Source organism: Alexandromys fortis, unplaced genomic scaffold (assembly GCF_014885135.2).
Source record: "Alexandromys fortis isolate MF-2015 unplaced genomic scaffold, M_Fortis_MF-2015_v1.1 scaffold_221, whole genome shotgun sequence".
In the NCBI taxonomy this organism is placed as follows: Eukaryota; Metazoa; Chordata; class Mammalia; order Rodentia; family Cricetidae; genus Alexandromys; species Alexandromys fortis.
The window spans coordinates 2164724-2181706 of NW_026068096.1; the positions used below are offsets into that span (position 1 = coordinate 2164724).

The 16983-nt window shown below is 54.2% G+C and overlaps 1 protein-coding gene across 1 annotated transcript; it reads left to right on the forward strand.

Moving 5' to 3' along the window:
• Positions 1-2202: 2202 nt before the first annotated feature.
• C2cd4c (C2 calcium dependent domain containing 4C) lies at positions 2203-4818 on the forward strand. Its single transcript, XM_050123321.1, has 2 exons — positions 2203-2330; positions 2730-4818. The coding sequence occupies exon 2, from the start codon at positions 2758-2760 to the stop codon at positions 4024-4026; it is 1269 nt and encodes a 422-aa protein (XP_049979278.1). The 5' UTR covers positions 2203-2330; positions 2730-2757; the 3' UTR covers positions 4027-4818.
• Positions 4819-16983: the final 12165 nt, after the last annotated feature.

Genomic DNA, 16983 nt, shown 5'->3' on the forward strand with positions numbered 1-16983 from the left:
ACTACTCAGCAAATGCTTGCCTTGAGGGATCTCAGATGAGTGTGCCACAGTTATGAGTTTGAATTCTGGGGTCTTTCTCTGGCGTGCCCATAGGTCCCTTACTCTGAGACAGGAGGCCCAGCATCCTGTGGGCCTGCCATGCACCGCTCATGTCTAAGTGAACAGGCTGCAGGGTAGGAGCCATCAGGCCCCTGTGACCTGAGGCAAGGCTTCTCTTGTTAGAGCTGTGTGGGTACAAAGATTGGCACCAGATCTTGAGCCCCACACCTTCGTTGTATATAGCACTGCCTTGTGTTTTAAGTGTATGAGCGTTTTGCCCTCGTGTATGTCTGTGAGTCATATGGGTACTAGGAACTGAACCTGGATCCTCGATGAGAGAATGTTCTTTTTAAGCACTGAGCCATCTCTTTAGCCCAGACAGGAGCAAAATAGCACACAGACCTCTGAGAAAGACCCCTCCCACTGACCCTGGGGGCTAAGGTTGTGCCCAGCAGGAGGTGGCACAACTCAGGACTGTAGGAAGAAGCTGGATCAATACCACCTGCTCTAGGAGCTCTCTCCAGCATGAACTGAGCCTGAGTCCTAGATAGGAGGGGGTTGGCCACATCTGCCTCGGCCAGTGGTTCTGCTCAGAAAGAGGCAGACGGCTTTGTTGACCAAGAGGCTCCTGGTCGCCATCTGCCAGCTGGAAGGGCTGGGCTCCCTCCCGGCAGGGTGGGGTTCACCGGGGCCAATAGGGTAGGGGTGGAGACCCACTTCCAGATAACTTTCCCCATGGCTTCCATTTCTAAGCTTCCAAACATAACAGGGTGCAGGGAACAGCTGCTGGGCTCAGCTGTTGGAGCCAGCTGCTGGAGTCCTTTGCTGCGAGGGTCGTCAGTGCCCTTCGTTAAGATGCTTGATCACCTGCAGAAAGCTTGAGAAAAAATTCCAGCCAACATCTCTTAGGCTCTCCGGGACTCTCAGCTGTGAACAAATGTGGCCTGTGGAATCACTGGGGTGGCAGAGGGACAGGGAGTTTAGAGACACACGGCAGCAAGTGCGTATGGCCACAAGATCCAAGCTCCAGCTGAGCAGACCAAGGCAGCCTGGCTCCTAGGCACTGTGACCCAGTAGGTGAGCGTAGTTTGAGCCCTGGCTTTACCTTGCCAGGCCTCTTTATCTGCCATGGCCAATGGCAGTTTCTTCCATTCCCCTGTAGATTTCCTGCCACAGGTTCTTGTTATTTTTGTTTTGTTGGTTTGAGACAGGGTTTCTCTGTATAGCCCTGTAACTCACTCTGTAGACCAGGCTGGCCTCACTCACAGAGATCCGCCTGCGTCTGCTTCCTGAGTGCTGGGATTAAAGGTGTGTGCCACCACGATCGGCTTGCTACGGTTGTGTCATGGAGAGCCACACACCCACACTGCCATTTACCTGCTGAGCGGCCATGAGAACCCAAGATGGAGAAAGTCATTTAGAAGCTGATTGGGACTCAGTTCCCAACTCTAGTCATAACTACTACGCTCCCCAGAGGTGAGGGGTGGTGCCCATACCAGAAGTGGTATGGCTTGCCTCAGCTGGGTTCGGTGCCACAAACCCCGCCCCTCAGCTCCCCATCCAGTCTGTATTCCACTCAGTCTAGAACCAGAGGCCCAGATCAGTGCTGTGGGGTCCTGCTCAGGACCACAGGCGATACAAGTTGGTATCAGGAGGTTCAGCCCAGAGTCCAAGACCCGTCCCACACAGCTGGATTCGCCCCTGGCTGTACGAGTGGGTTCCCCTCACCATCTCAGCGTCCCCTCCTTGTGCCAGACAATTGATCCAATACTACCGGCCCCCCCAGGCCCCGACCAACAAAGTCCTGCCTCTCCTGCCAGCTCCGCCCCTTCTCCAGGCTCCACCTTATTTTAACCAGGAGCCCCGCCCGTCATCCATCCCCGCTCCCTGTCCGGTCCTACGTGCAGACCCCGCCCTATTTATATTAGGAACCCCGCCCCCGATTCGCCACCCTCGGCCAGTTCCGGGAGGCCCCGCCCCTGCCGGACTGCGGGGACGCGGGCGCGCGGCCACATTCGGAGGAATACGGCTTGGTGGGCGGTTTCCCGCGCCGGGCGCAGAGCTGGCCCCTGCTCTGCCGCCTCGCTCGCAGCTGCGCCGGGCCCGCAGCCGAGCCCCGCGTTCCGGAGTCGCCGAAGCCCCGCCGAAGCGGCAGGGGAGCCCCGCGCGCTCCGAGGTGCCCAGACCCCGCGCCCGGAAAGCCGGGGGCGCGGTCACCTCGCAGCGCGGGACCCAGGACCGCCGCCTCCCCTCCACCCAAAGCAAGGCGCAGCAGCTGAGCGAAGCCACAGGTGGGTGGCAGCTGGGGGCGGGGCCGGGACAGCTCAGGCCTGTGGTTCCTGGGGGAGACCCCGGCCCTTCAGGTGGGTGGGTAGGTGTGCGGAATGCAGGCTGGGGCCAGCCGACCTGGGAGACTGACACTACTCAGGGCGCTTCAAGCGCTCAGCGTGTCCCTGCATTACGCTGGCCTCGACCCGGACAGGTGATGACCACTGAACCAGATGGCAACCCCATGGGGCCCTGGCAGATGACCCCCCCGCCCCGTGTAAAGTGCCGGCCCCTGACAGTTCTGACAGTCATCTTACACCTGGGCACAAATACCAACCTCTTGGTAACCCCAACAGGTCCCACCCTCTGACAGGTGGCCTTTGAGTACATCTGTCACCTCTGATCCCTATTTCTTTTCTCAGACTCCCTGGTCTCTTGCCTGTTGTCCTCATGAGAAAAACCAACATGTGGTTCTTGGAACGGCTTCGGGGGTCTGGGGACAATGGAGCCAGCCGCGGGGTGGGTGGCGATGCTGGGGACAAGGCCTCCAAGGGCCCTCTATATAGCAACGTGCTGACGCCGGACAAGATCCCCGACTTCTTCATACCCCCCAAGCTGCCCTCAGGCCCTCCAGAGGCCGAGGGGCAGGCAGACCTGGGCCCATCCACTTCCGAGCAGAACCTGGCTTCACCTGGGCCCCGCCGAGCACCACGAAGCCCCAGGCTGCCTGTCAAGTTGGCCTCAGAGAGCAGGAGTCTGCTGAAGGCAGCCACACGACACGTGATTCAGATAGAGAGCGCAGAGGACTGGACAGCAGAGGAGGCCACCAACGCCGACCCCCAGGCACAGGGTGCCATGTCGTTGCCCTCTGTGCCCAAGGCTCAAACATCCTATGGCTTTGCCACACTGGCTGAGAGCCCCCACACCCGACGCAAGGAGTCCCTTTTCCACAGTGAGCACGGGGCCCTGGCCCAGGTGGGTTCCCCTGGTGCTGGCCGCCGGCGAGCAGGTGCCAAGGCCAATGGGGGTAATGGGGGACCCCGGGAGGCTGGGGGGGGCCTGATGAGCCCTAGTCGCTACTTCAGCGGCGGGGAAAGTGACACGGGGTCCTCTGCCGAGTCCTCTCCCTTCGGGTCCCCTCTGCTCTCTCGCTCTGTGTCGCTGCTCAAGGGCTTCGCCCAGGACAGCCAGGCCAAGGTGAGCCAGCTGAAACACTCGGTGGGCCGCCATGGCTCCCTGTCTGCCGATGACAGCACCCCAGACACTAGCCCAGGTGTCCGTCGCCGCTTGACCCGCAAGGCTACCCTGGAGCCAGGCCCCGAGTCTGGCCAGGCACCACGTGGAGAGCACACAGTGCGGATGGGCACCAGGGGCAGCGTGAGGCTGCTGGCGGAATACGAGGCGGCTCAGGCCCGCCTGCGTGTGCGCCTGCTGGCGGCTGAGGGTCTGTACGACCGGCCTTGTGATGCCCGGAGCATCAACTGCTGCGTGGGGCTGTGCCTGGTGCCCGGGAAGCTGCAGAAGCAGCGGAGCACCATCATCAAAAACAGTCGCCACCCCATCTTCAACGAGGACTTCTTCTTTGACGGCCTGGGTCCAGCCAGCGTGCGCAAGCTGGCCCTCAGAATCAAGGTGGTCAATAAGGGTAGCAGTCTCAAGCGGGACACAATCCTGGGGGAGGAGGAACTGCCACTGACCTCGCTGCTGCCCTTTCTGTGAGGTCACCGGCTCCTCCCCCTCCACATTGAGCTCATCGGAGTGGGTGGGGGCGGGGCCTGCGGCCCTGTGTTTCCCTGGGTCTCTCTTAGTGGATTGCTCTTTTCATAGGAGGAGAAGATGGGCTGCAGGCGCAAAGCATTGCTCTGCCGGCCGGCACCCCTCCCCCTTCCCACTCCGTGATACCTCTTGGCCCTTTCATCTTGAGTTGTGGGGTTCTTAGCGGTCCCAGGATCCTGGGTACCTAAGGCAACCGGTACCCAGAGATTAGGTCCCCGTGTGGGGGCTGGCCTTTCTTTCCCCCCTTCACTGTACAGGGGGTGTTTCCCGTCACAGCCTCGTGGCTATACTCAGCTCAGATGCTCTGAGAACCCCTCGTCTGTGGGAGGTCATCCTCCCTGACCAGGCTGGCTCCAGGTAGACCCAGCCTCTCAGATTCTGGGGCTGGTGTTCCTTTCTGGCTAGAGCTGGGGAGACTAGAAGTGCGTTAGGAGCCGAGGGTCGCAGTGTCTCTTCGCTGTTGGCTCTTTGGCGCAGGATTCTCTCAACTCCTGCCGACCAACCAGAAGCACCTGTAACCTGGAGCTTCTGCCTCAAGCCCATGACTCCCCATTCTACAGGCTACAAACTTCCTTCCTTCCCAGGGTGCCGCTTGCTCCAGAGTGTAAATAGGCTTTGGTGGTGGGAGGGAGGGACAGGTCTGGGTTCTGTGTGGTCGTGTCCCCCCCCCCCCCCCCCCCCCCCCCCCCCCCCCCCCCCCCCCCCCCCCCCCCCCCCCCCCCCCCCCCCCCCCCCCCCGCCCCCCCCCCCCCCCCCCCGCACAGGAAGCCCTCCTGGGGTAGGATCCTGGCTCCCTGAATGGCTGCTGTGTTCTGCACAAACTATGACTCGGATTAAATGGACTGCCTGTTGGGCCCTGGTGGATTAGGAAGGGCCTGGTGTCCTTCCTCTTTTGCTATCCTCAAACTCTAAAAGCCCAAGTCCCTCTAGAGAACATGGGAGCTGATTCTTTAGGGACCCTTTAGGCACAGCCTAGTGGCACCTTGGGGTTGACTTTTCCCTGTGCCTGGTGCCCACAGTCTCTGGAACTGAGGCACAACCAAAACCTGGGCTGGTCAGTTGGGGTGATGGACAGAAGGGTGCCCGGATCACCTGTATTCTGTTTCCCATCCCCTATGCTCCGTGGGGTCCCGTTTTCTACACCCTGCACTGTTCGATATCTTTGTGTTTGCAGTTGACTGTGTGCGCCTCTTTAAGAAGCCTCCCCCAATGTGTTTGTTTATAATGCTGTTTTTAGTGCAGTAAAGGTGTTTGGGGAGTGCGGGGGTGCAGGTCTGCTTGCTTTGTGTTTAATAACAACATAGTTTCTCTGTGGATGACGGGCAGGGAGTGGGGAGCCTTGGGTGAGGAAGGCCTTTCTCACACTCCTATTCTCTGTCACTTGGGACTGCTGGACAGAGAGGGAGGGAGGCCCAGCCTGTGTGATGAGGGACTCACAGATCCGAGTGCTGGGCCCTGTCCCCACCCTGCGTCCACATCAACAGATCCGAGTGCTGGGCCCTGTCCCCACCCTGCGTCCACATCAACAGATCCGAGTGCTGGGCCCTGTTCCCACCCTGCGTCCACATCAACAGATCCGAGTGCTGGGCCCTGTCCTCACCCTGCATCCACATCAACAGATCCGAGTGCTGGGCCCTGTCCTCACCCTGTGTCCACATCAACCCATCCTATCCTCACCGTAGCCCAACTGTCTAGACAGGGTTGAGAGTGGAGCCTCGTCAAACTGCAGTCCTCAGAGAGCTGTCTCCATTTCCTCTATTTCCAGGTCCTGCTAGATGCCTAAACCAGGAACTGACCTGGCCCTATCTGGCCCAGTGAGACTCAGGTCTGGAGGCTGCTTCCCTGGGGTGGTAGGCACTTCCTACAGGAAGCCCTCTGGAAGCAGGGTTTTCTCTGTACTAAGTCACTGTGTGGCTATGTGTCTGACACCAGAGTTGGGACAGGATCATCTAGTCCTTGGGGGTCAGGTGCTGGATGAGGATGCCTTAGATGGCAGCAGACTGAGGAGAGGAGGTTCCGCTGCCCCTCATCACCTGGCTACTCTGGTCAACATCGGTTCCTGTGGGTGGGAGGGACATGCTAAGAGGGAGAGCTACCATGCGGCCTGTGGCCTTGTGCTAAACCTGGGCATGACTTACAATATTAGAGGAAGGAAGATGGGAAGTTTGTGACCATGTGTAGAGGGCGGGGCTGGCTGGTCCTCGGCTACAGAAGAGAAGCGAGCAGAGCCCAGCCTGGGTGTCCTGATGACTGGAGGGTCAGAGCCCTGGATTAAAGGCCTCCTAGATTTTCAGGACAGGGAACAGTTCCTGGTGTCCACCTTAAGGCCCTGCGGCCTCTCTAATACCCACCAAGGACCTCATGTCCCTCCCTGCCCAGGACAAGATCCCAGTGCCCCTCTGACCCCAGGACAGGGCCCCTGTGTCCCTCTCTGCCCAGGACATGATCCCTGTGTCCCTCTCACCCTAGGACAGGACCCCTGTGTCCCTCTCACCCTAGGACAGGGACCCTGTGTCCCCCTGATCCCAGGACAGGACCCTTGTGTTCCACTAACCCCAGGGCAGGATCCCCATGTTCCTCTGACCCCAGGACATAATCCCCGTGTCCCTCTCTGCACAGGACAGGACCCCTGTGTCCCTCTGACCTCAGGACAGGACCTCTATGTCCCTCTCTGCCCAGGACAGGATCCCTGTGTTCCTCTGACCCCAGGACATGACCCCAGTGTCCCTCTGACCCTAGGACAGGACCCCTGTGTCCCTCTCTGCTCAGGACATGATCCCTATGTCCCTCTGACCCCAGGATAGGACGCCATGTCCCTCTCTGCCCAGGATAGGACCCCGTGTCCCTCTTTGCCCATTAGCCAGTTTGGCTCACTGCCCCAGGGCACACAAGTCCTCCTGCTGCCTTGGAATCCGCAGCAGCTGCTGCTGCCAGTGACCAGAAGACCAGTACCGCCAAGGCCGAGGTCCTGGGATGTGTTACTGGGGCCACTGGGTGTCTCCTGGGCCACTGTGTGCCATTCCAGAGCTAATTTCATCTCTCAGAAGACACCCTGATACCCTGTGTGACTCTGAATAGACCCCTGTCTCTGTGCACACTTGTGTGTTTGTGTGTGTTTACCTGTGTCCTTATGTAATGTGAATGTGCCCCCGGATGGCTGTCTCACCCTGCGTCTGTGTCTGGCCAGGGCTTCCCCACACCAAAGCACGTGAATGGTGTAGCATGAATTCTAGTTGCTTTTCATAGAAACCTGGAGCCAGATATTAGGGAGTAAAAACAGAGATCAGAGAAGCAATGTGGCCAGCCACTGGAGAGACCTTTTACCTCTACCAAATCCTCAGACCGAAGGGGCGATCCCATGCTCAGATTGTGTCCTCTGACTGACTGCTTCAGACTGCATCTCCAGACTGCAATTGTCTACACCAAACTTCTGAGCAGCTGTCTCCTCCAGCCCTACATTCCTCCCTCTGCCCAGTCATGTCCTTCATGTCTCTACCTCCTTCATCTGGGATTAAAGGTGTGAGCCACTGAGCCACCACCATTTGTCCTCTAGTGTCTTAGCTCTGCACTGTGGTCTCAGGTACGCTTTATTTGTTAAAACAAGATATCCCTACACACAGGTCCTACATGTCCATCCCGTCTCTCTCCTAAAGATGAGAGCCCGTTTGAGCCTGGTGGCCTCTCTGCTACCTAGGAGGACATGAGGGAGCACGGACAGTCCAGGGTTGCCTGGGAGAACTTTTCTCTGCCCTGTCCCCAGGGCACTCAGGCCCCTCCTGTCTGTGGTGATGACACAGGCAGGTGAGTGAGCACACAGCCCTCCCAGCACGGCTTCCGTTTGAGCTGCCCTGCCTTGAAGATGCAGTGACCATCCAGGTCTTCATAGGTGGACTCCATGCACAGCGGACGTGCCTTCTTCAGAGGGGACCAGCGTAGGGGGAAGAGGAACTGAGGGTGAGGGTTACGTCCATGCTGGCTCCCTGGGTCCAGCTATGCTTGAAGTCCATGACTGGGCATCCTTGCAGCTGGGAAAGGCACTACGTCTCTCTTATGCTCCAGCCTGTTTTGCCAAGAATAGCGGTGCAGTGGCCTCATGACTGAGGGATGAGGTCCCTGTCCTGGGGAGCCCCAGGAAGAAGCAGACAATGGATACAGCTCCAGAAGCCTGGGCTGTGGATGCTTGGAGAGCTCGGGAGGAAATGAAGAGGGCATGAGCCTCCTGCCTGAGATTTGTGTAAGGCACTGAATCAAGGAAGGGCGCGAGGAAGGGCCACAGGGATGTCTGCTTGATGCCCTGCTGGCCCTGCTCCCCAGCTTTCCAGAATCTCCAGAGCCCCACCTGCCACCTCCTCAAGTCCACTCGCTGGAAAGGCTGCAGCTGCCTGAGGGGTCTCCCTTCATCTCTGTGCTCCAGCTTAAGCCTCTGTTTTTCCATTTGACTGTGTGGGGTTCCAGCTGAGCCTGTGATTGGTTTGGAAAGCCTGTGTGTGGTCTAGAGTAACCTTGGGCTCCCAGCTCAGTGCGCTACACTGCAGTGGTAATGAACACAATCATATTTGGTGGTAATTGCAGGTTGTCTGAGACAGTGGCTCCCTGGATGGTGATCCCCCACTTCCCTCCATGCTCTGGGTAGGAGGGGTCTCAGCCATCTCAGCTGACTTTGGGTTTCAAGCTGCTGGAGTTGTGGGGTGGTGACGGCCGCATAGCGATGATTGCGGTGTTTACAGGGTGGTCTGTGAGCTGCCACCTGGCATCCACTTTACAATGGGCTGCTATAAGCGCCCGCCCTCAGGGCTGCAGATTGTAGGACTCAGGTTCAGGGCCGCTCTGTGTGCAGCCCTGGCCTGTATCCTGGCACTCTTCTATCCTGATGGTGGTGTGGGAGGGATAGAGACTGATACACATGGTACTGGCTCTGCTAAGCAGAGGGCCCCCGTGGGAGTCACTCTTTCCCGTTGTCAGGAGGGAGAGAGGGCTAGGCTGGAGAACTCACGTGCCATGCCATGCCACGTCAAGCCACACCACGAGAACCTCGGTCTAGGGTGTAAGAAGAAGGCAGCAGGGATGTTTGTGTCCCTTTTCAGGTTCTGGGTTTTCTTAGAAAGGACCTGTGACCCGTTGGCCACATGATACAGCCAGCTGCAGCAGTCAGTGCTCAGTGCATGCCGGCTGCACACAGCAAACCATGCCTTCTGTGCAGACAGAAGGTGCTCCGTCTGCATTCCTTATCTGGTATTCAAGTCGGCTCCGGAGTCTCTGATAAAAGGTAGGACCCTGTGGGGACTCATGTTCCTGGAATAGTGTCCCAGATGACATCCGCAACCCTCTCTCAGTTTGGGCATATATGTCATGATCCCCATGGCCAAGTAACAGCAGGATGCTTTGTTTCAGTTAGGTCCCAGAGAAACCCAGGAAAGTGGCTGATTGTGGTGTCTGTTAACACACAAAGTGCGTGCTGGTCACCAGGCTCCTCTCTGCTCTTCTCACCCCAGCTTCCTAAGAAAACCTGTCATCTTGGCCACATGCTGTCTTGGTTCTTCTCTTGATTCCTCTTGATCTCCTGCTCTTGGCTCCTGGTCCCATCTCTTGCTTTTCTCTCGTCTCTTCCGCACCTCTCCTCTATTCTGCTGGCCATGTTCAATCTGCTGCTTTGGTGCTCTGCTCTGTCCTCCTCCAGATGCCGATGACTGAACTCTCCGTAATATCTACAGTAGGAACCATCTCTCAACCACGCCTCCCAGTGACCGTGTCCTCGTTCTCATTCACTCTTCGCTTACTCTGGGAACCTGCCACCTGCCGAGGGGAGATCCAGGCAGCCAAGTGGCCGGCTGGCAACACACAAGAGCCTAGCCTCAGTGGGACAAGCAAGGGCTAAGGGCCCCTGTGTACCTGAGCTCCCTTCAGTCCAGTGCTGTGTCACCAGAGAGGGTGAGACTAGGGGCTTCCTGGAGTGGGAGGGGACAGGAGAGGGAGAGGGTGAGTAGCAGCAGGGAGTGACAGGTTGGGTCCTGAGCAGGGACAAACCTCTGGGCATAAGGTTTTTAAAAATTTATTATTGTTATTATTATTATATCATTCTTGTTGGGTTTCCTGGGTTTTGGCAGCAGATGAAGAAAAAGGAAAGGGCTTGGCGCCTCCGAGGTGTGGTGGGGGAAAAGGGAGACACAGCCAGAGGCAGGGCATGACCCTGAGTCGGGGAGAAGTGGGGGAGGAGAACAGAGAGGGAATCATGTGCAGCAGCCATGAGGTTCAATCTTCCCAAATGCTGGGATTAAAGGCGTGCACCCCTGCCTGGCCAGGACCTTATTCTTAGCTGTCTTAACTATAAACAGAACCCTTAACCTACAAGGTATAATTTTACTGTTTTGGTCTCATACAACATGAAGTGAGGGGCAGGTGGAACCCAGGGTAGTCATGGTGGGGGTAGGGGCCTCTGGGGACATCAGTGTTCTCATTCATGGGTGGTGAGCTCCCAAAGGTCGAGTGCCCAAAACCATACAATGTAACGAGTGAGCAAGAACTGAGCAGACAGGGTCTAGAGCAGTGGCTTCCCGCCTGTGGGCCCTGGCCCCTTTTTGGTCAGATGACCTTTCACAGAGCTTGCTTCATCTCAGATATTCAGCAAAGTTACAGTTATGAAGTAGATAGCATGGAAGCACTTTTACGCTGGGGTCACCACAGCACCAGGAACTATGTTACAAAGTTGCAGCGTTAGGAAGGTTGAGAGCCACTGCTCCAAAGATTCAACACTCACAGAGATCACTGATACCACCCAGAACAAGGAAAATGAAAATCATGGAATAATGCTTCATACCCACAGATGTCAGCCAACGAGGCTGCTGGGAAATAGGACCGTCACACATGACAGCTGCCTTGGAGCAGTCTGGGGGTAGGGGGACCCTCAGGTAAATGCAGATCAATTGTTTCTGCTCACATGTACATGTGAAAGGGAGGAAAGCCATCACAGAGCACAGAACTCTTCTTATCTGCATTGTTTACATACAGGGAATGAGGGACACACAGGCGATTGATCCACATGCTGGAACAGTACCCAGGTGTGAACAGGAGCAAGGCTATGGCACACACGCAAGGACCCTTAGTGTGCTATGATAAATGAGAATCAGGTATAAAAAGTTATGCAATATGGTGCTGGCAGAGGCTGCTCATCCATTTCCCAGACACTCAGACCCAAAATAGCCACACAGAAACTATATTAATTGCATTACTGTTTGACCAATAGCTTAAGCGTATTTCTAGCTAGCTCTAATATCTTAAATTAACCCATTTCTATTAATCTGTGTATCGCCATGTGGGTTGTGGCCTACTGGTAAGATTCCATCTGGCGTCTGTCTCCTGCAGAGGCTCCATGACTTCTGTCAGACTCTGCCTTCTTTCTCCCAGCATTCAGTTTAGTTTTTCCACCTAGCTCTATTCTGCCCTATCACAGGCCAAAGCAGCTTCTTTATTCATTAACCAATAAAAGCAGCGGATATATGGAAAGGCTTCCCACATCAGTATGGTGATGTGGGATTCCCCTCTGTATGCTGTGAATACCACTGGTTAATAAAGAAACTGCCTTGGCCTGTGATAGGGTAGAGTAGAGCTAGGCGGGGAAAACTAAACTGAATTCTTGGAGAAAGAAGGTAGAATCGGGAGACTCCATGTAGCTGCTGGAGGAAACAGACCTGCCAGAACCTTGCCAGTAAGCCACAGCCATGGAGTAGTTCTCGATATGACAGAATAGTAGAGTAAGGACAATGGTTGCATAACGCTGCAAAAGTGTCGTGGACCTGGGATTGGGGTGTACGATAGAATTCCACTGCAGTTACACAGCAGCTCGCGAGTCTGTGCTGTTATCTATTAAAAAGTCGTAGGCGGAAGACGTGTGGAACCTCAGCACACGTGTCTGCACAGCCCTTGGTGGCATTAGAATCCCCTATGAGCCAAGCCCTTGGCTATGCCTGTCGGGATGGTTTGCCCTCACTGGGAGTGTCTTCACCAGGGTCACCGTTGCTGTGGTGAAATGCCACGATTGGAGCGAGTTGGGGAGGAGAGGGTTCATGAGGCTCACATTTCCACATTACTTCATCACTGAAGGAGTCAGGACAGGAACTCAAGCAGGGCAGGTTTCTGGCGTAATGTGGGAGTGATTTCTTATTAATAAAGAAACTGCCTAGGCCCCTTGATAGGCCAACCCATAGGTGGGTGGAGTAAACAGAAGAGAATGCTGGGAGAAAGAAGCTGAGTGAGGAGTCGCCATGGTTCTCCCACTCCAGACAGACGTAGGTTAAGAGCCTCCCTGGTAAGCCAGCTCGTGGGCTACACAGATTATTAGAAATGGGTTAGATTAATATGTAAGAGCTAGCCAATAAGAAACTGGAACTAGTCGGGCCAGGCAGTGTTTAAAAGAATACAGTTTCCATGTAATTATTTCGGGGCATAAGCTAGCCATGTGGGCGGCCGGGTGCTGGGGACGCAGCCCCGCAGCTCCTATTTCAACACTGGTGGCAGGAGCTGATACAGAGACCATGGAGGGTGCTGCTTACTGAATTGTTCCCCCGTGGCTCGCTCAGCCTGCTTTCTTATAGAACCCAGGACCAGCAGCCCAGGGATGGCACCACCCACAATGGGCTGGGCCCTCCCCTGTTGATCACTAATTGAGGAAAATGCCTTGAGTCTTGCCTACAGCCTATTATTATGGAGGCCTTTTCTCAACTGAAGCTCCCTCTGGCTGTGTCAAAATGATCTAAAACCAGCCAGTGCAGTGAAACACCCGCCTTTCCGTGTTTGGGGAGAGTTGACACCAGCACTTCTCTCTCTGCTTCCTAACTGCACACATGGTGCAGCCGATGTTGCATGCACCGACCAGCATGCTCCCCCATCATGGACTGCACTCTCCGAGTGTGAGCCAGAGCAAACCTCTCCCCTTAGACCGCTTCTGCCCATGTGTGTAGTCACAGTGGCAGGAACAGGGAGAGGACCGGGATGGTCAGGAGAGTCATTGCTTTGATAGACCTGACCATGGAGTTCTTGGAGCTTTGGAGCAGTTTGTGGGAGGAATGTGGAAGAGCAGAATCTGGGCCCAGGAAAGTCCTCAAATGTGAGCAGAGCCTAACGGGTTGTTCTGATGAAGTTTTGGAAGAATATAAGGCTGGGGGAACCCATACGGACTGTGGAGACCTGGCTCACCGGGTGTTAGAGAGAAACAAGGACTAAGGGGTTGTCCTGGCCAAGAGAGAACCTGACTGAGGCTGAATGCAGACTCAGGACTGGAGAGATTGCTCAGTGGTTAGAACACTGGCTGCTCTTGAAGAGGACCCAGGCTAAGTCCCCAGCACCCACATAGTGACTCACAATCATCTGTAATTCATTGGGGGAGGCTTCTGTCCCTCCCAGTCCTGCATTAAACAGACAGAAACTATATTATTTAAATCACTGCTTGGCCAATAGCTCCAGCATATTTCTGGCTAGCTCTTATATCTTAAATTAACCCATTTCTATTCATCTGTGTATTGCCACGTGGCTGTGGCTTACCAGCAAGGTTCTGGTGGGCTCCAGCCAAGGCGTCTGTTTCCTGCATAGGCACCTGGCTTTCCATTGACTCTGCCTTCTTCCTTCCAGCATTCAGTTTAGTTTTCCCGCCTAGCTCTATTCTACCAAGCCATTGGCCAAAACAGCTTTATTCATTAACCAATAAAAGCAACACATATACAGAAGGACTTCCCGCATGAGAACTCCAGCTCCAGGTGATTCTATGCCTTCCTCTGGCCTCTGACGGCATTAGGCACATGATGCAAGACACATATGCAGAGAAAACAACTATACACATAAAATAATAATTAAACAAATATACAAGTTAATATATTCATTTATATGACAGAGGAGGTTTCAAGACGAGACTCATAAGTGCTGGCTGCACAATGCAGGTGTACAGGGAGAGAAAACACAGTTGGGAAGAACGATATTCAAAGTAAGTATGCGGCTGGGTAAGGGATGGGATGCTCAGTTGTCTACTTGACTACATCTAGATTAATTAAAACCCTAAGGGCTGGAAACCCCTGTATCAGGCTGGGTTTTGTTTTTGCAGGGGGTGGTGGTGGTGGTTACCAAGTAGCGCTTAAATCAACCTGTTTCTCTTTATCTTCCTTTGGCCTCTGGGCTCATTACCTTTTTCCTTCTGTAGATCTTACTTTCACTGCTTCTTTGACTGGCTGGTTCTGCCTGAATTCTTGTTTCAGGCATGTCCCTCGTTCCCTCCTCTTTCTTCTCCAGTTCTTTCCTTTTTCTTTCTTTTGAGTCCAGATTTCTCCTATTCTTTCTGCCTCCCAGTCCCTTCTATCCTTTTCCTGCCTTCCTATTGGCCAGTGAGGTCTTTATTAGACCAATCAGGTGCCTCAAGCTTGTGAAACAGATGCAACACATCTTTACATAACAAAACACACATCCTCACATCCTTAAACAGACACAGCGTAAACAAAAGCAACACAGCTTTGTCCAGTTAAAGTAATATTCAACCACAAATGCCTGTGAAATACTTTCCTTCCTTCCTTCCTTCCTTCCTTCCTTCCTTCCTTCCTTCCTTCCTTCCTTCCTTTCCTCCCCCTCCCTCCCCTCCTCCTCCTCCCTCTGTCCCTTCCTTCCTTCTTCCCTTTCTTTCTTCCTTTTTTTTTGTTTTGTTTTTCAAGACAGGCTTTGCTTTCTGTAGCTCTCTAGCTGGCCTGGAACTCGCTCTGTAGACCAGGCTGGCCTCGAACTCACAGAGATCTGCCTGCCTCTGCCTCCTGGGTGCTGGGTCTCCACTGTCCAGAGGGATTTTTCTTAATTAGATCATTCGAGTGGGAAGAACCACTTCTAATCCAGATCTTGGAGGTGGGAAGATCTGCCTTCAATCCAGGCCACACCTCTATAAAGGACATGGAAGAAGGAAGCGCTTGCTCGCATTCTCTCTAGCGAGTTCATTTCCCCCACTGGCACTGGAGCCGACTTCTTCAGGATTCCTGACTATCCTGAAGGCCAGCAGAGACGTCCTGCCTCGTGGACTGAAGAGCTCCTGGATTCTTGAAACTCCTGTTAGTAGTTGTTGGACTAGGTGAACCACAGTCCACAAGCCATTCAGATAAATCTCACCCCCATGTGTGTCATTCATCCTGTGAGTTCTGTTCCTCTAGAGGACCTGACTAACACATTTAGGGAAAGAACACACACAGCTTTAAAGTTTCCATCAAGGCACACACTGAAAAAGAGAAAGCCTTCTGCACTACGGGTTGATAGGCAGTGTGCCCTCAGGGCAAAAATCCATCAAAGGTTCCGATATATAAATGCAAACTTCTCTGAGAGCAGACAGCCTGAATCAAGAATGCGTCTGAAGGAGTTCCCTGCTGGACAAACCTGCTCAGGGAAACTTTTCTTAAGACGCATCACATCAAGGCTGCTACAATGCAATGTGTGTCAGAGCTGGAGGCAGAACTTGGCAGCATCTCCCATGAAGTGCGGGTTTTCCAGGTATAAAAGGGGTCAGGGAGTCTTATACCATGATTCCAGAGAGTCACTGAGCCAGGCAATGGGAGGTAGGGGTGGTGTCTCTGCAAGAAGGCTTTGAGAGGCCACTGTGGTGCAAGCAAAATCTATGTAAGTTTCAGTAGAGACCCAGGAGGAAGTGGCACCAGCATAGGGGAGCTGTGGGGTGAGCCCAAGAGAAACGTCACACGTGTTTCAAGCGGCAGAGCTGGAGGGGTGGGGCTCCAGGTCCTCTGGAGCCCAGATGATTCTGTTATAAACCACAGATGCTGGACATGGGGCTGGCACCCTGAGTTTTATTCTTATTTTGGTCTGGTAGATACAGATACTCACCATAGCCTGTCCTCTCCTGTCTGGATTGGAAATGTTTACTGTGCACTGTTGTGTCTTGGCAGGATGCAACTGTGTTTGATTGTATAGGCATTCACAACTAGGGATATCTTGGACTCTCCAAAGTGTTGGAGCTGTTAAAGACTAGGAGTGACCTTTGAAATTGGATGGGATACATTCTGCATTTCAAGATGGCCATGAACCTCTGGGGCCAAGGGGAGAAAGATTAGGATGTAAAAGTGGTAAAAGTTTAGGTCAAATAGACAAGAGGTGTGTGAGCACTTGTGGAGCAGGTAGCCTCTAGCCCTGCTTGTGAGGGGTTGTGTAGATTAGGTAAAGAAGACCCACCCTAAGTGGGACCTATGAGCCCGGCTAGTGCTACAGCCTTTGATCCCAGCACTCAAGAGGCAGAGGCAGGCGGATCTCTATGAGTTTAAGGGCAACCTGGTCTACAGAGTGAGTTCTTGGACAGCGGAGGGAGAAAGTGAGCTGAGCCCCAGAATTCATTATTCTGTTTACTGCCGGGGTACAATGTGGCCAGTGAGTGCTCCGGTTGCCATGGTTTCCCTCCATGATGGCCTGTGCTACACAAAATGTGAAGAAAAACAAAGCCTTTCTCTTTTAATTATTTAATATTTTCTTCATTTTTTATTTGATGTGTGTAGGTATTTTGCTTGCAGGTAGGTCTATGTTCTGTGTATTTATAGTGCCAACAGAGGCCAGAAGAGGGCATTAGATCCTCTGGAACCAGAGTTAAAGGTGATTGTGAGCACCTGTAGGTGCTGAGAACCTAACCTGGGTCCTCTGCAGAGTAGCCTGTGCCCTAATGCTGATCTGTCTCTCCAGCCCTTCAGCGATGGTAAACTGATACAGCCCCAAGTGGAAGGTGTCCAATGACTGATCTGTCACGAACTTCAAAATCCATCCCATAATCTTTCCTTCATCCTACCACTATCTTCCCATCTTTCCGCTACACTCTTTGGATCCTCCCACCATCCTCCAACCACTGTCTTCCAACCATCCTCCCACTACCACCCTCTACCCCCACTCCCC